Source organism: Scomber scombrus, chromosome 4 (genome assembly GCF_963691925.1).
Source record: "Scomber scombrus chromosome 4, fScoSco1.1, whole genome shotgun sequence".
Lineage (NCBI taxonomy): Eukaryota > Metazoa > Chordata > Actinopteri > Scombriformes > Scombridae > Scomber > Scomber scombrus.
In genome coordinates this window covers 12,063,514-12,090,746 of record NC_084973.1, presented here as the reverse complement: position 1 = coordinate 12,090,746, position 27,233 = coordinate 12,063,514, and the positions used below count along the sequence as shown (strand labels likewise).

The 27,233-nt window shown below is 41.0% G+C and overlaps 1 protein-coding gene across 1 annotated transcript in view; it reads right to left on the bottom strand.

Annotated features, from left to right (window-relative positions):
* Window positions 1-27,233, bottom strand: part of trpm3 (transient receptor potential cation channel, subfamily M, member 3) — a 124,772-nt gene that overhangs the window by 55,020 nt on the left and 42,519 nt on the right. Inside the window, exon 2 of the mRNA XM_062418331.1 lies at window positions 919-998. Within this exon, the coding sequence (XP_062274315.1) occupies window positions 919-998 (80 nt within the window). The remainder of the gene's footprint in view (window positions 1-918; window positions 999-27,233) is intronic.

The window sequence follows — 27,233 nt, the reverse complement described above, 5'->3', positions numbered from 1 at the left end:
ATGCACAATGCAGCTTTCATATTCTACGTTTTAACCATGTAGAATGGAGCGGGAACCCTGGGAGGAAAGGGCGTCAGGAGGCTTTGATTATCACTTCATGTTTCCGTCGTTTCCTACTAACGTTATGTTTTCCTGTGCTTTACACATCAACACAAGTGTTTTTGAATAAAAAGAGAAAGGCTGATTTGATCTTCCGCACGTCTCTTTTCCCTCCTCCTGCTCCTGGCCTGCACCCACTTTCCTCCAGTTATGATAATTCTGTTCATCTAAACAAACTGTGGCATTTCCTGTGTATTTGCATGAGTGTGTATGAAGACCATTTCTGCAGGAATTAGACTAGCTTTTTCCAATTTGTCACCCAGAGCAACAACATCTGCTGTAGTACAGGTTTTGATAATGTCACTGTAACAGTGACTTTACAGAGCAGAATGAGAGAAATGTTGACACCAAGTGGGAAAGTGCCTCTCAAAATCACACTTCATTTCCCTGAAGTACTCTTATCATTACAATAGTGTTGTTGTATTACTTTATACCGACAAGGACTTTACATATATACTTATACTGAAAGTGAATATGCAGTACACTGCCTGAATAATCTTTTTAAATGATGAGGAATATTTGTCTTGAATGTTGCAAATGTCACCAAAGCAGCTTAACTTGCTATTTGTGGTCTTCGAATGTATAATGTCAGTATTTTGGCTCATTAGTGTAGAACGTGTACTTGTGATGCAAATAGAGGCCAGTGTGATATTACTCAGAGGCATGATTTAAAAGGTCAATAATGAAACAGGGCTCTTAATCTACTGTGTGTGAGGTAGGCTATCACATTCACAACGCCCACATTAGCTCTTGTAGTTTAATAAATAGAGACAAGAGATATTTTCTAAATTCCTTTATAAACTGTACAATCTTACTTACCTATGGTGGTCTTTGGCGCTCACTATGATATGAACACATTCTCTCTTGCTGAACGCTCTTTCTATCCACGATTTCTGTGCCTGTGGAAATAAAGAGAGAAAAACTCAGTCAGTCTCTGACTGAAAGTGGGATAATGGAGATGGGACCTGTGCATGTAGGAGTGACAGCAGACAGACAGCAGAAACAGGCTCAAATCATGAGCAGCCACCTGTTTGACGGAGCAGTTCACCTGTAAAAGGAAATGTTTTCTTGTCCTTGAAGAAACGAGAAGGGCTGTGTTTAGAGTTTGCTGTGTAAGATGGCAAATTGTTAGCTTTGTTAAACAAAGACTTATCTACTACTGTCTACAGCTTTTCCCTGCAAGCAGTAATCTAGTTTTGGGGGGTATAGATAACCAAGAATACACTAGGAGATGTTGACCTAATGTCTCAGAAGCACTCAGAAACATAGAGTGTAAAAGGCAGACAGGAAACGAGGGGGAGAGAGAGGGGAATGATGTGCAGCAAAGGTCCCTGGCCAAAAATGAACCAACATTGTGGTTATATGGTAACCACATTCTGCTATCAAGCTGCCAACAAAAAATGAAGAAATGAGGAAAAATCAGACATTTCTTTGGTTTAGGAAGGAAAATACCAACTTTTTGGAAATGGCAAGGACACTGACACACACACACACACACACACACACACACACACACACACACACACACACACACACACACACACACACACACACACACACACACACACACACACACACACACACACATAGTAGATGTTTTCTCTTACACATAATTCACATGCTGAGGACATAAATGTTTTATGTTATTCAGTGGCTTCAAACCAAACCAGATAATATAAAGAACTGGAAAGACAAAGCCGATGTGAAAAGCACTGAGGCAGTAAATATTGTCAGTCCTTAAACACTCTTGTGTGCAGTCAGCTTAGTGTGTGTGTGTGTGTGCATAATGTATGCGCATGCAGCTCTATATGTACGTGGTCTTATACTGTATACAGTGTAGAAAGACGTCCTTAGCATAATGCAGCCAGTGGGATAGAGCATGTGTGAGACTGGGATGCTGTGCAGTCACATCTGCTGCAGGTCTGAGTGACAGAGCGACTGACTGGAGCCAATTATCCTGCTATAGACGCCACCATGAAGACACTGTAGAGCTGCAGAGCCAGCCTGAGATACACATGCAGCACAGGATTTGAGACTGATACACATCTGTGTTGATGCCTTTGCCAATACATGCATGAATCCTTGTTACATGCAAGCAGGACAAAAAGCAATATGCTGTATGAAAGTAATGTTTCTTAGGGTTTAATAACAAAGAGCTTTGTATCCTGAGCTTTTTTATAAAAGCGAGACAAATATCAAGCCTGCTTGTTTTATGTATAGGGGTATTACTGTATATGTCATCTATAATGAATGATAATAAAGTCTTATCAGCAACCAAAAAAAATGTAACGGCAATGAACAGTCTCTGGTAGGCATTACAGTTTACCTGTATATGCAAGTAGATTTGCATTACTTGTATGTAACCCACTACAATACTGACAGCTAACTGTCTGCTTTCAATCACATCTTTCCCGCTATTGTGCAGATAAAAATGGGATCACATTAAAGGGCAGGAAGAGGAACGGATTTTTGTGCTGTGATTGAAAGTGAGATTTAAAATTTGACCTGTTGGCCCATCAAGAGCAGTGCTTTTAGGTTTCAAAAGAGGAGATGCTTAAACTACATGTACAACTATTTTACAATTGAAGGGCGCAAACATAACAGAAGCTACACTCTGGTTTACTGCACTAAAGCTGGGAACAGATTTTAAGATTACAGAAACACAAAGGCTAGAATCACACAAAACAACTTTTTCCACATTACATATTCTTTAATTTCGGCAGCCAAAAAGGAGCATGTGCTTGACGACTAAGTAAATACAGAGAAAGCACACTTGAGGATTGGCAGACTGTGATCAGATTAGCGACAACAAGCAGCCATTGAAATCTCACAAGAACACGCATTCTTGCATGTGCTGAAACAGAAACTGATGGAAAGGGAACAAAATGCTAAATTGGGAAAAGAGAGATGAGTGCCACATGGACTGTAAACTCTGAGTAAATCTGAGCTGAGCTGTGTATGAAGTGGATTATAAAATAATAATGACTATCTGCTCACAGCTACTGCATGTACTCTGTTTACTTTTTATAATTATTTCCAATCTTAATGGTTCTGATTCAAATTGTATGAATTTAACATGTTTACAGTCAGTGTAATGAGAATGACGGACAGCAACTGGATCAAAACACAAACAAATCCAACTTGTTACAACCAGTCATCATGCTGCATAATAGTTATATTTACACTGTAACAAGCATCCCCACCTTCAGATGACTGAACAAAAGACTTTTCCTGTTTGTAATGCTTCTACTGAGTTATTGTTGTTAAAGAAGTAATCTGGTTCTTCCAAAACAGTTGTTTATTCCGTGCTGTGTGATTTATTGTGTTTATAATGTGAAGGTTTCACTGTGCCATTTAAATGTATGACTACTCAGCACTTAGCGGTTCAAAGGTTGCACTTCCTGGATTGACACCGCCATTCCAGGAAGTGGACTATGTCTATGTGAAGTTCTGTGGCGACAGAGCACAACGCAACTGACCCAATGTCACAACGGGATGGCCGCAGACAACCAGGAGGACACACAGACCAGACTTCCAAACCCGCAGCAGAGGGAACACAACAGCCATGAAAACAAAAGGACACAGCTTTTTTTTTTTTCTCCTGTTGTTCATTCTGGGAGAGCTGCCCCGGCTCATCTCCCAGCCAGCAGAGCTGAGAGCTGCTTGTACAGGGCTTTCCCCACCACCACGGCTACAACAACAACACGCCCCATCCGCCTGACTGGCCCTGTCACACCACGGCACGCCAAAACCCACCGCAACCCAGCCACATACAGGCTGGGCCTGCACACAGGCACACTTACCCTAACACCAGACTTCCCACGATTAACCATTACTCTGGGGGGCTGGGGGCCTGCTTTTAGAGATCACCCTGGCCACGATGACTCAGCGGGCCACAACAACACCCCCAGGCCCATTCTTTCTCTGACACGCTAAAACTGTGTATTCATCCGCCAGCTCATCCTGGCACAAGCTAGATCCCTAGTAACGTAAGCAGAGGTTGTTAGATTTAATAAGTATTGACGAGACTGACGGCAAAACCACAAACAGTTACGCAACACAAAAAGCCTTTTATGTTCTATAAGAAAAGCCCTAAAAACGGGCCGTAGTAGCTCAACCCAGAGTATTCGTGTGGCAAGATTGCTTTCTGTCTCTCTGCTCACTGACTTTTTCTCTGGCTTCCTTAAATTTTGGGATGTTTTCTTCTTTTTTTTTTTGTATAGATGTGGAATGTACATTTCCTCCCTGTGTCTGTCTCATACTGCTGCATCTCTTTCTCTCGCTCTTCCTCTCACACTCTCTAATGTTGCTTATGAGATTTGACATGGTATGATGAGATGGCACATGGCCTGCAATCCATGGTATAATTAAGATTTATCACCAGGGCACACTCGCCCGCGCACGCACACACACACACACACACACACACACACACACACACACACACACACACACACACACACAGATACACACACACGCAAATATACCAGCCATCCAGCAAAACACTAGATTGAGTCTTGTGTGACTGTGTGGCAAGTGAGCAGCATCTGACAGCCTGTTAGGGGTCTTGACTCCATTACACTCAACCCTCCACCACATCTACCCTCTTCTCCCTCTGCTCTCCTCCTCCTCCTTTACTATTGTGTCTCCTCTTTGTTATTGGCACTGGCAGGGAGCTGAATTGAGAACCATATCCAATCAACAACCTAATCTATCTGCTTTCTCCCCCCCACACACACTTACACCCCCCCCCCCCCCCCCCCCCCCCCCCCCCCTCCTTTATCAAACACGAATGACTCAACTTTTAAGTGGGCACATACAGTAGGTGGGCATGGTCCTCTCCTATAAAGCCTTATTTAAGATTAAATATTAGTTGTCTTAACAAGAGTTTTTAGGCACATCTATTCCAAAGCCTTATCATCACCTCTCATCTTTTATTACAAGTCTTTTTTTACCTTCTCTTTGTACTTTTGAACTGCTGCACAGAGAAATTTGGTTTTATTGCTAGCTCAGCAATAGACACAACCAGGCACAGCTGCTTCCCTCAATAAATCTTCATTGTTACATTTTCAGTCACTTTGATTTAATATGCATCAAAATTAATATCATAATTTAGAGCATTACTATGTTTTTAAAATATCAGTCTCACGAAACAGCAATCACTTCCACTTTTACTGTTTTATAAATCAGGGCAGTCCAAGATGAGACCATTTTCATTTGATAAATATAATCTTAAGAGATACAGTCCTACTCTGGCACATAAGAGTAAATAAGAGATGGAAGCTTAGCAGCTAAAAGACAGCCAACAATGCTTATTAAGGTCTTATTATTAGTGAAACAAAACTAATTGGTGAAATAACATAATAATAATAATAATAATAATAATAATAATACATGTATTTTAGATAATAATCAGATAGTGATTTAAATGCATAACTCTGAATACACTATCACTGAAACAATAAGACAACCAGTTATCTTAAAACACAAAATGTTGCTTTAAGTCAAATTTGTTTACCTAAATTTTATTATCAAAAAATACTGTAGTAGCAGAAAAAAGCAGGGAACTGAGAGATTGATTGATCCACAAATTGAGAGATCCTGATTCAAATTTAGACAAGAAGCTGAGTTAGTTTGCCCATTAAAAAGCAAGCGCATCAAAAATGATTCATGGTTAAACAAAAAATATAAAACAAAATCTCCTCAAGATGGTTTGTCAGAACAAAACTGTGAAGCTCATGTGTCTGGTCTTAATGACTCACCTGTATGTTGTGATGGGCGGCACTGCTGTGGTCTCTCTTTCATAAGTAAGGTTGAAGGTAGTGTTAGAAGCATGATTCTATCTTAAAAACTACAAATCACTGACCGAAACTGATAAGAGCAAACCAGACCAGGCCACCACTCAGTCCACAGGCAGCAACTGGTCTACTCTGGTGCTATTAGCACTGATGGAATGTGTGTGAGAGTGTGTGTGTGTGTGTGTGTGTGTGTGTGTGTGTGTGTGTGTGTGTGTGTGTGTGTGTGTGTGTGTGTGTGTGTGTGTTCATGGTGCTGAAAGTACACATTGAGTCAGCCCTAAAACACCACTAAACTAGCCTTTAGCCATCTCTCACAGTCTCCACCCTGCTCTGAGCTCGAGCCAAACTGGCTTCATGTGCACATCAGCCAAATAAAAATGTGTAAACACAATCCCACAACATGAGACAGCTAGTTTACTATGTATCTGCAATGCAACACAGCCTCCAACATTATAAAAAGTTTGTATCCTTTTCAACAGTGTGCTTACATAATTAACTGCTGTCCACCGCTTCTAACCTGCACCTGCTTTAGATTCAAATTAAAGTTGGACTGTCAGACTGTGTGTGTATGTGTCCGTGTGTGTGAAAGTGTGTCATCCCCTTTAGCCACATTTCTGTCAGAGACCAAGACCCAGGGGAGTCTGAATGGCAAGAGAGCCTATTAGGTGGAGCAACATGACATTCTTCTAACCTGCTCACCATCCTTTCTGCCCTACATGATACACACACACACACACACACACACACACACACACACACACACACACACACACACACACACACACACACACACATACACACACATGCGCACACACACACACACACACACACACACACACACACACACACGCGCGCGCGCGCGCGTATGGGAGCTCTCTTGCCATTGCATTTGCAGTTGTCTTTCTGGGTTTTTTTGGATTTAGGTTTGGGTTTGGCGCCCCCCCCTCCCCAATAATTCCGACCTGTTTTCATGAGGGGGATTAACAGACCTGCAGATACTACGAACTGGGTTTAATTAGCAGAAGCAGTGGGGGAAACTGGCAACATAAAACTGTAATCTGAACTAAATGAGGTCTAACAATACATAAACAGGAAAATACAGAGAGGAAACAGAGTGTACTTTCCAAAAACTGTAATCCTACACACACACGCACGCGCACACACACGCGCACACACACACACACACACACACACACACACACACACACACACACACACACACACACACACACACAACTTGATTATAAGTTTAACCATGAGAAACAAAAATTCTCACCTGATCAGATGTAAACAAAATCGTAATTTATTCAGTATCATGACAGATTCAGAATGCTTAGAGGACTGCACCTGAGTCCAGACAGTCCAGATGCTGCCAGGCACTATAGGCAGATGAGTGTGTGTGGTGTGTGTGTGTGTGTGTGTGTGTGTGTGTGTGTGTGTGTGTGTGTGTGTGTGTGTGTGTGTGTGTGTGTGTGTGTGTGTGTGTGTGTGTGTGTGTGTGTGTGTGTGTGTGTGTGTGCATGTGCATGCAAATGATAGACCATATACAGAAAGCTAGACACACCTATTGGCAATGCAGCGAGGATGGCAAATCCATAATTGTCTGCTTAGTCATTTGCATTTTGCCAAGGAGCGACACACACACACACACACACACACACACACACACACACACACACACACACACACACACACACAGGCGCACACGTATATGTATAAACCCTCTATCAAACCCACAGTACAGGCCAGGCCATCCAATTACATCAGCACAAATTCAACTTACAGTACACACATGAATGTAGATAATAATAAAGACAGAACAATGAACATCTGTACACAAACACATCTGCCTATATAAAAACAGCATAATAACTATAAGGAATGCCCGTAAGTATCAACAACCACTATAGAATTAACTTGATTAAGTCAGTGATAAAAAGTGCATTATTGAGGACACATACTTTTTATATGGAAAAGACCCCTTTGCTTTTTGTATTTTACACTAAAGTACTTTCTTCTATGGCTACCAAAGTGAATGTGAACTATTGGGATAAAAGGTAGTCTGGAGAAATTCAGATCATGACAGCAGTCTGTTTTTAGATATGGCTCTAGGGATGGTACTGTCTGTCAGTCGGTCCTCCACATTCAGACTGAAATATCTCAACATGTACAGGATGGATTGGCACATGATTTCTACTACTTTGGTTAAATATGTACATATGTAGGAGCGCAGCTGTATGAGTCACAAAAAAATAACTATTGAGGTTAAGTGAGGTAAAGATGTGTCCTGCACACAATGTCCTGTTGATCCCATTTGGTGTAAGATTTTACTTATTGTAAGTTGCTGTCTGTCTTGAAACTTGTGCTCTCACCTTTACCACAAAAAAATGTAGTGACCACCAGGTTAACTGCAGTGAGAATAAGTCACTGACAATAAGTAAACAATAAGTGCAGTTATCATGATTATCAACATGTTTAAGAACATTTGTATGTGTGTGAAGAAATCTGAAAATAAACGAACGTCGCTATTTGACAGTAAAAAGTGCTTTCTCAGGCAAATGAAGGCCTTACTCCCTAATGAGCCTCTAATGGACTTGAAAAGTGCCGTCCATTCAAATTCCCCATTTAACAGATTAGATGTGTTTCTGACCAGAGGTCATTTCATCTGTCCCCTTGCTTCCACTGAATCTACTGGACTTGAGCCACAGGCTTTTTATGCACTGATGAAATCCAGATGGAAGAGATTAGGATGCGTGAGCTGCTATAAATTATGGAAATGATCAATAAAGATATTCAACTGTTTTCAGCAAAGGCAGCACTGTTGTAAAAAGGAGACAAAGCACTCTCAGCTCAGAATAAAGCAAACCTAAAGTCTTAAAGATGGTGGAAACTAACTGGCCATTCTTCATATCAACTGCCAAAATGTAATTTAAATAGATGACACAAACTTTTTCTAAACTTTTTTCATGATACCTAGTTTGTTTTGCACTTGATTTCAGACCAGACATAGCAGAACTGAACTGCACTAAAGTTTAAACAGCCATTTCCCCCTACATCTCTACCACACTCATCTTCGTTTAATGTCACTCTGAGTGCTTCTGTCCGTCTCTGTTTATTCCTTCTCTCTACTTCATTGTCTACTATCACAATAACCGTGCACAACAGCATCTAGGAGCCGACCATACACACCAAACCCCAGAGAAGCACACTATTATATACAATGACCTTCACAAGATATCCTTTTCAGGTAAACCAATGCATTGGTAAACAGCATTAGATTGTGACTCAATGCTTGATCCAGACCCACAAAGACCAACCAGCTCCATGTAATTACTGCTCGCATTAAATATGAAGTCATTGCCTTTCAATGCAACATTATCAAGAGGAGGAATCACTTATGCAACTGAAATAGCATTCACACATGCACAAACACTGGGTTTATCTCCCTGCAGGGTAGCCGGCATGCACGAGTATAGGCCAGCACACATTAATGATCTCTCTCTGACACACACACTCTCTTAAGAGAGATTTAAAGTATAAGCCAAATGGCAATGCAGTAACACTACTTTACAGGACCAACTTGATATGCGTGTGAAAATGTGTCAAATGAGTTTATTCTCCCCTGTTATAAAACAGTTGAGCAACATTACAAGACAACCCACTCCATACAGCACTGTATGCTTTTTGAGTTGCGTTAGTCCAAACCAACATTTTCCACCTCTGTTCAGCAGCTCTTCTCCAGTCCGGTAGACCAAAGGGGGTAACACACAATACAATCAAGAGAAGTCTACCTCAATCCAAACCAATCTTCGCCACCACCCTTTTCAGCTGAATTGAAAAACAGCAAATACACAAGAGGTGCAAACTGGAGGTTCTCTTCTTGTGTATTACACCAGAGAGGATTGAGCCATAATCCCAACCAACCTTTTCCAACTCTATTCAGCAGCTTTCCTTCAGTCTAGTAGACTGGAGTAGAGCCACAAATTGGTCAACACACTATATAACAGTGTGCAGCCAAAACCGACCTTTCCCACCTTTCTATTTACAATGAAGTGTAAAATTCAAGGCAACAGATACTGAGTAGATTCACACTTCTTATATTACCAGTGACATAATGATTCATGAGCTCAAGATTTAGAGTGAAGGCTACAAACGCCTTCTGAGGCAATTTCCCACTATTTCATCATAGTCGCTATGTTGACGAATTAAACCATGTAACAACCAAATAATAAAAAATAAAAAATCTTAGTTAAATCCCAAACATTAATAATCACTACATATACATCCTGTAATTGTTAAGTGCCAGTGGGACAAAAATTTACCCAGTGCAAATTCAAGCTGCCTGTCAATGTTTTTCTTTAGTGCATAACTCCACAGTGTATAGTACTCCTGCCAAAAGGCAAACAAAGCACTTTGCACGTAAAAAGATTTGCTCTCATTGCGTTTTACTTTCAAAGAAATCAGCAGATTTAAGGAGGCACTGCTTGCATAAATATTTAAATAGTTTCACATCGTTTTTAGTTTAAAAAGATGAAGATCATTAAACTTAAATAGCAGTTGGTGAATACACTAATGTGCAGCTTGAGTGCATAAGAAAATACATAATGTAGCTCAATGATCTAAGTTAGTTATCTGCTTCTGACCCTTTAGCTCAATGTCCCTGAAAAGACCTTCACTGAATTTATCTGAAATGGGATTTCTGTTATCCTGATGAAAGACTTTACGGCAGGTTGAACCCACTTTTATATAATTTATGGAGTTGACGGCAGCTATATCATGTTCTATAAAACACAAGACTGTAGATAGAGTAAAACCCTTAAAGAAGCATTTCTATGTCATTCATCTCTATATGAAAGATGTTGATTTATATTCAATTCAATGGCAATTTTAAATACCCTTCAAAAAATAAATCAATCCCCCCCAACATTTCATCGTTACACACAGACCTAAGTGCACTTCACCACTGTGAGGTATGTCTCCAGCAAGTAATTGTAAATCAGAGGAGAATATAAAAAGGATAAATAGAGACTGTCAGTGAGAGTGGTGGATAAAATGTAAACAGAGAAGGGGAGATTGGATGAGAAAAGGAACGGCATGGTTAAATCTCAGGGAAAACACCAGAGGAAATGAGAAAGTCAAAACACAGGGTATACAGACACAAACTGTATATTATTGCATTTATTAGCTCAACAGAAATATTCTGGCACTAGTTTATACTTTTAACTACATCATTTGTAGCAGGAAATTTTCTAGTCATGTAGATAGCTTGAAACTAATGATGACTGTTGGGGAAAAAAAGAAAGAAAGAAATATCTATGACAGAAAACTGATAGAAAAATCATTTTTGTCTCAGTTCCTGAAAGCAAAAGCAAGATATGGACGTTCACCACATTACACTGAATATATTTATGCATGTACGCTGCGCACCATTCTTCAAACAAGATCAATCCTCAGCGACGACAGATGATTATACCACCAGCTGAATCATCTTATACAGTAATTCACCACACTACATCAAATGCAAAACTGCATGAGGGGAAAAAAAAGAAATATTGAAATGTGTTTTTACGACATGCATCCTTTTTCTTCTTGAGTAGACCGGTGTGGATATGTGCTTAACTCGTGCGTTTGTGCCCATGCGCGGGAATGTGTGAGTGTACTGAGAGAATGCTTGCTTGTTTTAGCCCCCGTCGTTTCCAATCCATCTCCTGAGGCTAGAATAAGCAACTCTCTTTCCCACAGGCCTCCGCTAAGCCTGGCTGAGCATCTGGCCATGCAGACTCTAATCAACACTGGCATGGCCATTCTGTCTGTGACACAGGGGGAAAGGGGGGAGACGGGTTCACACTCTGGGGGTAGGTGATGGTGGTGGTGGCGTAGGGTGAGGGGGCATTTGAAGCTGGTGTCAGCATGTGGAGGGGGTAGAAGATAGAAACAGAAGTAGGTGAAGGGAGAGATAAAAGGTGAACGAGAGGTGAAGGAATGTGAGATGGTGTTGAGAAGCAGGAAAGGCGGAGGGACATGGAGAGAAAAAGGGCAAAAGTGGGAACTGTTGTGTCAGTGAGGTTGTGTGAAAGACGTGAGAGTCACAATGCCACATGAGAAAGAGAAGTGTGGAGGTGAGAGAAAGAGGAGGAGAAGAAGAAGATTCGGAATTTCTTAAAAAAGCAGACAGTAATAGAGACACTGTAGAAAAAGTAACTACAAAGACAGAGAGGAGAGAAAGCATGTCCATTTTGTGTTGAGAGAAGGGCAGACAAGTTAGAAAGCTAACATCAGGAGAAACGAGAGCCAGCAAAGAAGAGTAATGAAAGAAAGATCATCAGTGAATGACAGGAGAGCAATAGGCCAGTGACCTGCAGTCATTCTAATGATAACACGCTATTTTAGTTCACTGCGGCTTGATTGACACCTGTCAAATCAACAGTAAGAGTTGAGAGAACATTTTAATAGTCAGGACCAGGAGGAAAGAAATAGGGAGAAGAAACGATGTAGTGTAGAGAGATAATGTGACTGCGATGTGTTACATGTGTTAGCATTAAGCCACTCTCTGCAGTATTGAGTTGCATTGTTATGTTGTCATGTATAGTTGTGTTTTATTGAGTCATATTGTGTTGTGCAGTGCTGTGCAGTTTTGCTGAGTTGCATTGTGTCACGTTTTGTTGAATTCATTATGTGTAATCCATAGCCTGATAATCAGACTGAATTACCATATTGTTCTGCTTCATTCGTTCAGTCTGTCAGTATGCTCATGTTAGCCAGTATCTTGCTGGGAGAGGGGCTATTTTGTTTTCATTTGCTCTAATTAATCAGCAGCTTGTCATTCTTCTCTATCTGTCCCACAAAGCATTTTTAGTTGACATGAAAGCTACATTTGTGATCCGTGGCAGAACATTTTTTTGATGAAGATCAAAGAAATTGATTGTATGCGTCAACTTACGACAACCTGTGCTGTAAAGCTTTATCAATGTCACCCAACCTTGGTGACCATTTTTCTGTCACTATTTCAGCTGGTTAGCTACGACGTGTGTGACCATTTTAATCCTTTTGATTGTTGAAAACAATTGTCAGTGTTTATAACAGCAGACCTGTATGAATGTGGGCAGACTGTATTGTATAACCAACTGTGCTGTTTATATTATATTATTTTTTCGTGTTCTTTGTTGCTTCATACTGTATCTGTACCTCTCTGTGTTGTGCTGCTCATTGTTCGGAGGCGTTTGCTGTTCCATAAAGTGATTTGCTTTTTAGCAGACCATTGGCAATATGACACAGTGCATGTTACCACCATTATCATGAAGTGCCACACTCAAGACCACAACAAAAGCTGTTGCACTTCCACTGTGCTGAGCTGTATTTGTGTCTATCTGTGTGCAGCACACCAGCGCTCTGGTCCTGTAATGAAGTTGCAGATGCTGAGGTGGTTCAGGCCAAGGGCTGTGAAATTGCCTCTCATGCAACCACTACACCCTGGCCGATAGGGATTTTGAGCTTGCATGTGTTTTCATGACAGACAGAAAGAAAGAGGGAGAAAAAAAGAGGCAAAATTCTGTAGAATCTGGAAAAAGCAGCATTAAAAATGATCTGTGCCTTAAAGGTTCATATCGATTGTCTGGCCTACCCATCGCTGATTCACTTTGGTCATTCAAGTTCTCTCTTTCTTGTGTCTTGCATCAATTCATGATGGATGTATTTCTCAGGTTAAGTGTACATGGCCAGTGATACAATATTTAATGTCACAACCAGCACGGTGGTCACTCAGTGATTCAGATGTGGTCTTCAGGCAACAGTCAGATATTTTAAATGGCTCTCTTAAATCTCTAACTCAAACTTTTTTAAGTTGTAGGAGAAATTACTTATTTTTCAGGGTACCAGAGTGCTTCTGTGTCTAACCATGCAAAAAAAGAAGACATTATTTCCTCCATTCAACATCTTGTTTTGGGAACGTACTCAAAATGTTTATCCCACATAACATAACTTGTATTTATGGTTACTGACCTGAAGCAGAAATGAACAGTTAAATCCATTTATCACAATCACAGACAGGCATACACAGTGTGCTCATCACACACACACACACACACACACACACACACACACACACACACACACACACACACACACACACACACACACACACACACACACACACACACACACACACACACACACACACACACACACATACACACACACACACAAAATATCTGTCTCTTGTTCTCTCTCTGTCTGTGTCCCTGTTGTTTCTAGCACAGCGGGAACAGCTGACAAGTTTCCTCTTCTGGCACAACCCCATCAGTATTATTTCACTCTCTCACACACACACACACACACACACACGGGTGCACGCGCACACACACGTCGTATATGTATAAACCCTCTACCAAACCCACAGTACAGGCCAGGCCATCCAATTACATCAACACAAATTCAACCCCTACCATATTAGAATCAAATCATTAGGCTTTCATTGAATTATAGACCTCCCCCTTCATCTGCCTCTCTCTGGAACCTTTTTCTGATCGATAGTGAGTTTGTTTTCAGTCTGACTCCTTAAATTTAGACAGACAGAGAGACTGGACCCACAGATAGGTAGACAGGAAGAGAGGTGGGGAGAAGAAGGAAGTCGCAGCTCGTCCCCTCCAGCCAAAATGCATAGTGCCAGTGTTGTCCTGCCAGAAAGGGAGGGGGTGTGTTGGCTGTGGGGGTCGATATGAGGCATTACAACTAGCAGGTACTTAAGTCAGTGAACCGCATCAGTTTTTTCTCTTCAATATCCATCCAACCCTCTTTTTTATTTGTCACTGACCAAACACTTATGAACTCCATGATCTAGTCTTCATTTCCCTCCTTTTTCCATCCACTTCGCCTTCCATCATCATTCTCTGAACATTTTCCAACCCTTTCTTTTCTTTTCTTTCCCTCCCTTCATTCCCTTGCTCTCTCTCCTGGCGGCTCATCTCAGCACCACTGACACAGATCCTGGCAGGGCAGGACGGTGTTACCATGGATACTGAAAACTAGGAGAAACCCCCCTCCTTGCTTCCTGTGGCCCCCTCCTGTAGCCCCCCAGGCATAGGTGGGAACTTGAGTGGTGATCTCTGGAGCATGCCCACATGCGTCAGTGCAAACGCACATACACGCACACACACACACACACGCACGCACGCACCCAAACACACAACCCCCCCCCCCCACCCCCACCCCCCCCCCCCCCCCCCCCCCCCACACACACACACACACACACACACACACACACACACACACACACACACAGGGAATAAGGTAACAAAGAATAATAATTACACATTACAATATTTCCATGTCAGGCTTATGGAAATACATGAATCCTAAATCATGTGAATATTAATGGAAGGAAATGAGGAGCTATGACTGTGGTATCAGCTATTTTGTGTTTATCTGTTCTTCTGTCTATCAAACATGACTCTAAATGTCAGGTGATATATGACGAGCCTGGGAGCGACAGCGCCCCATCACACTATGTGCCAGTGTTTATAAAATGGCACTGATTGGCATCAAGGGAGCGGAGGCTAAAATTAAAGGTTAAAACATTTAACTCACATGTGATACCTGAGAATCAGGTGACTGTAATGACAAACAGCTCACTGTTGTTAATCAGTGGCCCAGGGGGTGTCTTAATCATTTGTGGAAAATACATTTTTGTAGGTGGCTTTGTAGTACAAAAAAAGGCATTCACATAATTGGTCATATTTTCTTGCAAGATTCTTTTGATTCTCATATTTCAAGTTCATTTCGGTTTACTGCTCTTTCTTTGTTATTTGAAAGATTAAGCATTGGGGTTTTCTGAATTCATGAGGGCCTTTTTTTTCTCTATGCCCTAAAAAGTGCTGTGTAATACATATATCATGATAATGGAGGTATCTTGCACATGCTGTACAAGTTATTGTATGTTGACATTTCGGAGACATGCTCTTTTCCAGCGAAGAGGCACAGTATGGCAGTTTGTTATCAGTCTGCTGATTTAGCTGTCTGACCAGTAATGGTGCTGTCTGTCACAGGTATGGGCAGATCAGGGTAAATATGGCTGTATCACTGCTATATCAGCCGCCTGTCACAACCACGCTTTTTGTTAAATGATTTGTAACAAACACAAAGTGTGTAATATCCTAGATATCACTGTAGATGATCTTTAAATGGCTTTCACATGTATTCATGCTGCTCCATTACATTGTTGTATCATTAGTATTACTGCCACGAGTCATAAAATCTTTTTTTCTTTTTTTTTGTGCATAAAGTCTGAAGAGCAGAAGACTCCAAAAAACATGCACACACATTCTTCTATAAATGATCCAGCTGAAACAGTGATGCTTGAACCCATAGATGATTTACAGACATCTTGTTCACTTCATGTGTTCTTAAAAATACATATTGGGACATTAAAGAGTATAGAAAAAGACAGTAAAATATCTCAATTTCTCTGTGTAGGGCCTACAGCCAGAGACTCATCCGTGTGAATCAGATCTACTTTGTCTGTGTTTGCACAGAGACTCAGTAATGTATCTGTGGTCAAAGCTACTCTGACACAAAGCTCTTTACTGAGACCTGAGTCTTAATCCTATTGGCACTCTCCCAATCTCTCTATGTCTCTCTGAGTGTACATTAGCCCTTGTCTAACCCTGCACTTTGTGGATGCGAGTTTGTTTGTGCGTCAGAAGGGTATACATACTATAAATAAATTATAAAATATGTAGGGAACTAAAAGATATCCAGATGTATCCATAAACAGTGCTTAGAGTGATATGGGACAGAGACAGAGAGACAGACAGAGAGAGATTGAGGCAGTTTAACGACATGGTACGGTATTCATTATAAACCTCGAACAGATTAGTTAAGAAGAGGAGGCTTTGCGCTGGTAATAGGAGCTCATGGTAAAGAGTAAAATAACTGTCTCAACTATATTGTAATGCTGAAAAAGACACTCCAGGGTCTACCAACAAAACGGGTGCATATGTGCATCTCTCTTTTCTTATTGCCAGAAAGTTGGCAAAAAACCACAGAAAGTCTAACAAAGAAGTCTACTATGATTCTAGCAGCCAAAGTATAGTATAGTATAGTAAGTATATAAGCAAGTCTCCTAGGTCTGACACGGCAGATCAGAATGACCCGTTAGTCGGGAGGACACTGCTGAGTGTTTCTGATTGTCGTTCCGCGGTGGAAGATGTTTTGATGTTTTGCCAGCAGGCAGGTTGTCAAAACTGTGGCTAAGCTTTCAGGATGAATAAACGCTGTTATGATGCTTCTAATAACAGAGTCTGGTCCATGACGTCATGAAGATCTTGGGTCAATGGGTGCTGGACTCACCTTTAGCTGCACTAGTGACCAGACTTTCATGTGTGTGTCAATCTATTAAATATGAAGCTCTGACTCTACCGTAGCTCTCTGAAAAGAGTTAAATTGTGTTTGTCAGTCAGTAGACAGGTATTAAGCTACATGGCAAGAGCTGATCAAACTTGGTCAAAATATAAAATAAAATACATTTGACAACAGCTCCTATGCAGCTCATGGCAGCACAGACAACTTGCAGTTTTGAGAGGGAGAAAAATTCTGGGCCTAAGAAGTTTTCTTGTCAATATTTGAAGCAGACTGAGAACAAAAGATACCCTGAGGGGTGACCATTGTAAAGCAGATGGACTACAACAACAGGCATAGGAGAGGACTTGAGGGGAGGCTGGTAAGGCTGAAAATGGATGGCAAGATGTCCAACTGAGGGACAATAAGAAGAGCTTATGATGAGAAGGATGTAGGAGCAAAAACTGACTAGAGCACAGCAAGGCCAGATTGCAGATTTGTAAATGTGTGTGTGTGTGTGTGTGTGTGTGTGTGTGTGTGTGTGTGTGTGTGTGTGTGTGTGTGTGTGTGTGTGTGTGTGTGTGTGTGTGTGTGTGTGTGTGTGAGTGGGGGGGGTTACAGCATTTCTGAAGGGAGGTTATGAGGAAACAAGTAAGCAGTGAGACTAGCAAGACTGGAGAGAAAGAAAGTATCTGTAGTTATTCCATAGGCAAGAAGGGTAGAAGAATAGTGTAGAAGAACGGGCAGCAGGAAGGAGGAAGACATGATAGAGCTTGTGTGAAAGGGTTTGAAGAGGAAAATGAGTTGTGAGGAGAGTCATATTAGTGCATGCCTGTCAGAACTCAGATTCTTTTTTTAGACGTGTGGTTTAGGCTGAGAGGTAAGACAGAATGTGGTGCTGTGTGAAGTTGTGTAGGTTTCACTGCACAAAGTTGGCAATGGGGCTCTGACTTTCTGTACTAATGCCTTTTTCCTCCAACATGAAGGTCTCGCACCCTAGATCTCTGGAGCCGCAGATTTATAGGATGAAAAAAAGTTGCAAAGACAGCAGAAAAGTTTTTGCTAAAAACAGTACTCTATCCGGTCTCTGAGGCTGACCTCCTTTCTTCCTAATGTCCTTCCCACAAAAGGAAGCACATAAATGTTGGATGTATGAATATAAGCTCCAAGCATAGTTGTAGTGACATTTGAACCTGACCTTCCAGGATCTGGTTTGTTATAAACCAGTGTAAAACACCTGGGAACCTGTATGTACTGACTTGTATGTCATTTGTTAAAATGTTGCATAACACTGTGTCATATTGGATATTGTATGTGGCTGGATGATTTCAGGGAAATAGCGGTTAGGATGATTCCGTTTCAGGCTGTTACACCTGTGCCACCACTGCTGTCTGTAATGAGGAGGAAGTTGGAGGGCATACATGCAGCTCAGCTGAGGCTTAGATTGATCGGGTTATACCTCGTTCAGAGAGGTGCGTCTCTGGGATGTTGAGCATTTGTCTTAGACAACTGGGGCAAGATTGTCTCAATACAAGTGTGTGCTCTATCAGATGTCATACAGAGGAAGAGTGCTGATAATTAATGACTCAGTAGTTCTGTGCCTGTTCAGTAAACCCTCTGGCAGATTTTTGGCACTAATCCAGAAGCGGGTGGACTGGACCATCAGCCTTTTTCCGAGGGGCTGAGTAACATAAATGATTCAACAGTCTATAAATCTGTTCCCGCAGTGCACAGCTAGTTCTAGTTGGCTGTAATGCGTGTGCACACTCAAACACACATCCTATCTGTCAGTCAGGTTAACTTTCTGTATTATAGAGGACTTTTGAATTGTCTGAAACTTTTGTATGTTAAAGTGCAGACAAGAGGCACTGTCCCACAGTTGAAATGGCTGATATGGATCATCTACTGTGTACACACTTGAAGGACTTTTTCTATTACTAATGGCATCAGAAATGTATGAATATGAATTATGCACTGTGGGTGAAAGGTGCTCCTCGCTTTATGTCACTAGGACTCTGGAAAGATCACTGTGTAGGAGGCTCTAGAGTTAGTTCTTGACATTTATTGGCAAAAATCTTGAAATTGTGAAAAACACAGTGGAGTAGCATAAGAAGAAAAGCATGAATTTTGACATCACCTGTACCTTCTAAAAACAAAACAACTGTGATGTCTTTAAATGAATAGAAAGTTACAACCTTCTTTTCCAGGCTGCCGTACAAGCTGATGAGTTCTAGCTGACTCTCAACTCTGTTTGTCATGACCAGTGAGAAAAAACAAAAAATTCCCAAAACAGTTGGATCCAGCTCCACCTGCACAATTATCTTTACTGACATTAACCTACCCACCTCACTCAAGTTTCTTCATCTGTCAGGTAAAAACAGCTATCTAAGCCCACATGCTCTAAGTCTTATTCAAATCTCAGCATCTGACATTAAAAGATATTGCCTTCAGGCCATCCTTCACTGAAGGATTTGAATTCTCGACAGGCCATAAAATGAACCAGGTTCCAGTTAAAATTGTGTGTGATACTGGTGTAAAACACCCAATTACCCACAGCATTGTTTTTTATATCCTGGTGTGTTGCATTAGATAAGCAATCTATGCACACCTCACCACAATATTAATCTTTCCTGCTGCCTTATGTTGAAATCTGGACTGTAATATAATTCAGTCTGTCGAAAAGTTGTCCTGATTCCCTACCATGTTCTTTGAATTTGGTTTAGTAACATAACTTAACCTATTTTGAGATTAAGAAAACACACTGCCCAGTTATTTATTTTGGACTGGCTTCAAATCAAACTTTGACAAATCTTCTTGTTATTGCCAAAATAGTCAGGCACTCCTTCTGAGCAGCTACATCTGATTTCAGTGTTTGGTGCACTATTTAAACATTGTGTGCCACATAAATATGCAGGCTGATTATTTTATGGCTATAGTCAGTGATGGTGTTGTGCTGGATTGTATTATGTGAAAAAGTTTCTATATATTTAGCATACTTTACCAGCATGAATAAATAATCACACACAAAAACTGAGCAGCTTTCAATGTTATTTTACTGCCTTTCTTCTTTGCTTTGCTGCGACATATGTTTCATTTTAGAATATCAGCAGTCAAAGCCTCCATTAGCAGGTTCACAAGCTCAGTCCAGTGTGAACAGTATACAGTGTAGGTGGATTTCCTTTCAGTGTGAATCAGTGAACCAATCGCTCTCTCTCTCCAGCTTTTCCCACACACACTCACGACAAGAGGCTGTCAGCTAAATCAAGATGAACCTTGGCCTTTAAGACAGGCTTAGAGGTGGGAGGAGGAGGAACAGCACGGCTCATTAAAATGATTTGTCCCTCCTACACTTTGAACACAAAGCCATTTAAGGATGCTGAGCAAGCAAGCAATATTGTTAGAAATGAGATGAAGGAGGAAAATTCAAATAGAATGAATAAAATATTAGCAAGTAAAACAGGATTTTGATGTTTGGTGCCTCATCTCTTGCATGTCAGCAAAGTAAAATAGCTGTTTTCACATTTTGTGAGTTATCCTTTCACCAGTTAAGGTCAAAGCTTGAGTATGTGTGAAAACCAAGTTATACACCCCTCAGCTATGTCAAGAAGAGTTGTGACATTTGCCTTGAGACCCAGATTTTTTCCACTAAAGCAAAACATGACCTTCCCATATGCACAAAATCACTTTCTGTTAGAGGTTCTACTCAACAGGAACTCTAGTCAACCCACCTGAACACCATAACCAAGTCTTGCAATGAAGTGTTTTCAGTGCATCTTCCATTTATTATTTTCTATTTCCATTTTCAAGAAATAACATTGATAACTGTCAGTGAAGCTCTCTGACAAAGAGCAAATCAATGCAATTATTCTACTTAATGTATAATGAGTAAAGTATAAAGCAATTATTATATTTTAGGTTTCAAACTGAATGAATAAACCAGAACTCCCACACACAGGACCTCACTCAAGCAGCAAAGACTTTTACATTACTGTGTGGTTACTTATGAATGCCAGAGCATCATGCTAATTGGACTCATTTTCATAGGTGGAAATGTATCTAAGTAAACAGCAGAAGTATGATTGCACTGCACAGCTTCATCAGCTCTATTATGAGTCATTTCAGGCTGTTTGTGTGTGTGTGCTTGTGAAAGAGAGACCGTGAAAGTGAATGCATGTTTGTGTGCTGATATCACAGCTCGTTCTCGCTCCCAACTCATCACATACAGAAGTATGGTCGGGAGCCCTTGGCGTCACTTTTTAATACACTGAGTACACCTTTAGCATCACCATGCAGGGTAGTCTGATAGACTTCTAAGAACTCTCACAATGTCTGAAATATACGCCATAAGACTGATGACGTTTATATAAGGTGACAAATGTCCTTATTCGGAGGTGGCGGGTTGGATTTGATAGCTATATATAAAAAATAGATGGCAACAAGTAGACTTAGCTGCAGGAGACCACTTCCTACTTCCAACCATGAGATGGGACACGTTTTAAAAACTGTAACTACAGTTGTGCTGTTGCCGTGACAACAAAGGTTGATTAACACGACATTTCAAGTGATCAATTTAACCCTAACCAAGTATTTGTTGTGCCTAAACCTACCCAGAACTTAATCAGTGTTGTTACACCATAAAACCATTTTTAACCGTGATTTTCATGACTATTTCACAAACTGCTATGATACTGCATGTTGAAAAATTACACTAATGTAGTACCCAGTGTGTTAAAATTTGACTTGAAGGGGTCCTGCCCAAGCTTCCGAGCTGGGAGTGAGAAATTATTGGATATTATTGCTTTGCATCTCCTGTAGGCTACTTATTATAAGCAAACACGAAAACCAATCAAGTGAGACTTGAAACATTATGTAAAGCGCCGGCAGGCCTTGGCAAATCTTTGTGGTGATATTTAGATGTCTGCTCTCCGCAGAATCACAACTTGATCGACTTTGTGTCTCCTAATGAGGCCTTGAAAGGCAGCTTTCAGAAAAAAGCTAGAGGAAGGGCAAATGTCTATTTGCAAATGCCCCCCCCCAGTCTGTCTCTATCAATGTTAATGGAGTGTCTGTTCATGTGTCATTGGTGGTGTGCTGTGGAAGTCTGAGTCTAATTGGATGGGCAGGGGCAATGGTTTGTTTAACCACAGACATGACAGGATAATGAGGACAAAAACCCTGGCATATAATGACCTTGTATCTTCTCCGTGATACATACACATAATGACATACATGCTTGTACAGGCGGGGTACAAACACACAGAGACAAGCATGCATACAGACAAGTACACTGTACACTTCTGTTCACTGTGTGTGTAGTTTTAATTCCCTATTTTGTTCTTTAAGTCTCTCACCCTCTCTCTCTCTCTCACTCATGCACACAGATGTGCCCTCATTTGTTGAATTCAGTTTGTGCATTAAGCTGCACTTGTTTTGACAGACCATATTGATTTTTATACACACTTCAAATGTCAAAATCAACCTTTTTATTTGCCTTGCTCCTCTTGTTATTATTTCTCTTTATCTCTCTATCTCACTTTGACTAAGGCATGTCATCACTCTGTTGAGGTGAGTTAAAGTGAAATTTTGAAGAAGCAAATGGTGCAATTCTATTCACAACTTATACTCTATGTTTGTGTGGGAGAACAGGTTGGGGTAAAACAGGGGTGGACATCGTTTGTCTAGGCTTATTTCCATCTTCTTCAAACAATTGTGATCACTCCGTCTGCAGCATCTAGCCTGCCTTCACAGCTTATTACCAGTTTGCGTATGCTATTTGTCCTTGCTCAGCGGGGATTTGTGTCGTGCCCTCTAATTGGACAAAGAGGAAGTGGATGGTACAGTAAATGTCTTGAATTTACACATCATTACTTCGGCAAGAAAAATCTCCTGCAGTGAAAACATGCAAACACATATTAATTAGTGAGGCAAGACAGCTGCTGTAATTAATAACCTCAGAGTACAGGGACTGATACATTCCCCCACATTGTGTTTTTGTAAAAGCTTGATATCCACATTTTGGTTCTGTTTTGGTTTTTGTACTGCATTGCACACCTGAGTTGTTTGCAGTATTTAACAGTGCCAGGCACCATTTAAACTGACATATACTGTTTATACTGTACATGCTGTGCATACATTAGACTGTTACATCATTTATACTTTTGCACACTGTATGGGTTCTGTTGCTGCATTGCACATCTGAGTTGTTGTACTATTAATTACTGCCAGTAACTGTTCACATTGTTCGTCACTTTATTACTATTTTATCTGCTTTGTTCTATTCTATTCTAGACAAGGAGAAAGAGAAAAAGAGAGGTTGGGAGAGAGAGAGAAATAAGTTGAGACAGGGAAATCGCTGCAATTAAAGGAGAGGCATTGAATACAATGAATCAATTGATTTGCGCACACATGCAAAGATCTGGAGTTGCACTGTAATGATCTCAGGGAACTCAGATGAGTATTGGAGATGTCCATGAAATGAAATACTGGGCGGAGAGTTAGCAATGTAATGACAGAGCATTGGAAGGCTGCATTATATAATGACTTATTTAATACCTGAAGTGGTTGTATAGAGATTCAACATTAATATGAATGAATGTCATCATGTGGCAAGAAGAGCAAGAAAAAAAATCATAGATCTTTTTAACAGATCTGGGTGAACAAACAGGTTGATTATGTAGCTCAGATGGACCCATTCTCATTGCCAAGGCTCAGCTCAAGCTGTACTAATCAAGGGATTAGCAGGTCAGTACAGTATAAATGTTTGTTTATTTCATCACGAGTGAGCAATAACTGACTCGTTCTCATCTGTATGTGAACGAGTCAAATCAGGCAGATGAGCTTTATATAGCAGACATTGCAGGAAATATCATGCTTATGTTTGTTTTAAATATATAATTTTAAAAATGTAAGACTGAAAAAGCTGCATTCATTCATCAGCATGTTTCTGTTTTGTGTAGCACGCAACTGTCGCCTTTTGAGATTAATGCTGTCCAGTTAACACTATGTCCAGTGAAATGAACTGTCAGGCCAGCTGGGTCTCAAATTACAGCACCATTACCTACATAATAAGACAATCAGCACTGCCCCAATCACACTCACACACACACACACACACACACACACACACACACACACACACACACACACACACACACACACACACACACACACACACACACACACACACACACAGACACAGACACACACAGATACACACACACACACATTTTTAGCAGAGATAACACAGTGCAGCTGGTGTGTTATTATACCCTTTCTCTTGCTTACTTTCCACCTAGTTTGTATCAAAAAGCATATGCATTTCAGCCTGATTCCACTTTAAATGGCTTGGCTTTACATTACAACACGTCTAAGTGCTCAGATGATGTGGTCTGTAGGAATGAGAGACAAAGGCTAATCTACAACAGATGGACAGAGACAACAGGCCAGGGAGCATAAATACACAATTTCACCTCGCACTGAACACTTGTGTGTCATATAAAGAGTATAACACATGATAGAAAGATAGGGAGACTATGGAAGAAAAGATTCATGTTGCTCCTCCTGATGTGTTCGTATTAAATTTTTCCACTTTTGCATAACAATTTTTCTGCATGCTACGGATGGAGAATCTCATCTCATCTCAATGTAATTTCCACAGGGAGGTTTAAGACACTGCATTCACATCCCTGCACACACTGCATAAGTCGCTGTCCCTTTCTCTGCTTCTCTTTTTCATACCGTGCACAATATCTAATTTCAAATGGAAGAGGAATGATTCGAAAGGCTTTTATGCTGATTTTTCACGCCTGTGTCATGATGAAATGACATCACTGACACTCCACTGCTTTTTACCCTTCAGCTGAGGAAATGGCTTTGCAAACTCATCCACCACCTCATCAGTGTCCATCAGTGAGAGTCACACTTACCAACATTTACCTTGATCCCACACAAAGGGAGGTGCTCACGTGGGAGTGAGAACTCATGCGCACACATGCATTGAGTGGCCTTCAGAAGTGACCTACAGCGGAAACTGCACGTCTGACTGGTCTCTAAATGCACATAAGGTAAGTGTGGACGTTTCATTGCAAATTACATGTCACTAAACAAGCCCTTTGATAAATGTAGTGGCAATAAGTAATGTGTGGATGTAGACAGCATACTCATCAGCTTCCCCCAGTATCATCAGGGGTTGCAGCTCAGTGCAGATGAGCTCTGGTTCGAGTGTGTGTGTGTGTGTGTGTGTGTGTGTGTGTGTGTGTGTGTGTGTGTGTGTGTGTGTGCCTGTGTGCCTGTGGGCGTGTGTGTGTTGTATAAAAAAACCTCCAATTCCTTCACTGGAGAGACACTCTGTAGTGCCCTCGTGCCCTCGTGCCCTCCTTTGGCTCAAAATGAATTTGAATAGTTTAGTCTATCTATGAAACAAAGATGAAACATACTAATAACTCAATCAGAAACAGCAAAAGCATCATCTTTACAACTGGTTTACAAGTGTATGTTTGCATGTTTGTACAGTATGGTTTGTCCATGCATGTCTCCTTAGATAAAGATGTGGACTGTGATGTGACCTGGACTCCACTTTTGGGTGCCGTTGGCCGTGTCTGGAGTGTACATGTGTTTGTGCGTGTTGTGCCTGTCTGCCAAACGCACAAATCTTTCCCTGAATCCAGAGAAGTGCTGCTAGCGCTGGCAGTCGACCTCTGAGCTGATAGGATGGGGTTAGGGGTTCTTTTCAGGCGGACGGGCAAGAGCCACAGTGCATTGTGGGTACATGTTTTTCTCCCATGTCTGGACTAGCCTGATAAGGCAGAAAGAGCTGGCTAAGGATCAGGGGGAGTGAAACCTCTGTCTTTCTCTTATTCGCAGCCCAGCTCTCTTTCACGCCCTCATTCATTACCAGGTTTTCATTCTCCATTTTTGACACTTCTCCATTTCTTATTTGCTGTCATCTCCTGCTCTCAACCTTTCTCACTAATCCCACTGTTTTCTTTATCTATTCCTGTTGTATCTACTTCACATTGGACCTCTTCACTTCTTTCCTTTCTCTGACTTGCTGTCTCATTCTCTCCGCAACTCATTATTGCCTTCAGTCCTCATTCTCTCTCTATTTCTACGTCTTTCCACAAATGGGATTTTTTTCACTTCATTCCACTGTTGAAACATCTTATCACCTCCCAGCTCTTGACTCTTCCCTCTTCCTCTCTTTGGCTTACACTTTCCTGTCCTCACTACAGCAGCTGTCAGACTGTCAGCCCACAGACATGCTCCTGTAATACAAACACAGAAGTAGGGATTTGGAGGTGGTGGCAACTGAAAAGAATAGGGATGGAGGGTATGAACTGGTGCTGGAAATCTCTGGGGACCTCACACTTCCAATGAATTTCGATTCAGGATGCTAAGATACAACACAGTGTGGGACTACACAACATGCATAATAAAATCAGTTTATTTTCCAACAACATGTATACTGCAGAAGTATTAGTGTTGCATGTTAAGCTTTGCATGATACTTGATTACCTCCCTCCATCATTATGGGATTGTTCAACTAAGCATGCACCTGATTCCATACAATTAAACATAAAAAACAACAAGCTATACATAAATAACGTGTTCAAAATGTTGATTCTTCTCTCTGAAATAAATAGCTGCTATAATGATCTCACATTATCTTTGAGTCAGCTGTTCTGTGACAATGTCTGTCAATTGGCACCTAAACACGTGTTTGCAGTTTCCTCTCACACAGTGACATTCCAATCACACCAAATATTAATAGTTTTGACAGTTTTCTTCCTTTCTTTCAATATCAGATGGATGACAGTAGAGTCAGATTGCACATTAACATGAAGCCTGACCACATGTTCCTCGCTTTTCATGTGTGACGTGACGACACATCTAGTGGTAAGGGCTAAGCGTAATTAAGCCGGGGACTGACTCTATCCGATGCTCTGCTGCACCGCTGCCATTTGACTGCCATTTTAATTGCTTTTCTTTCCCCCTATTCCCACCTCA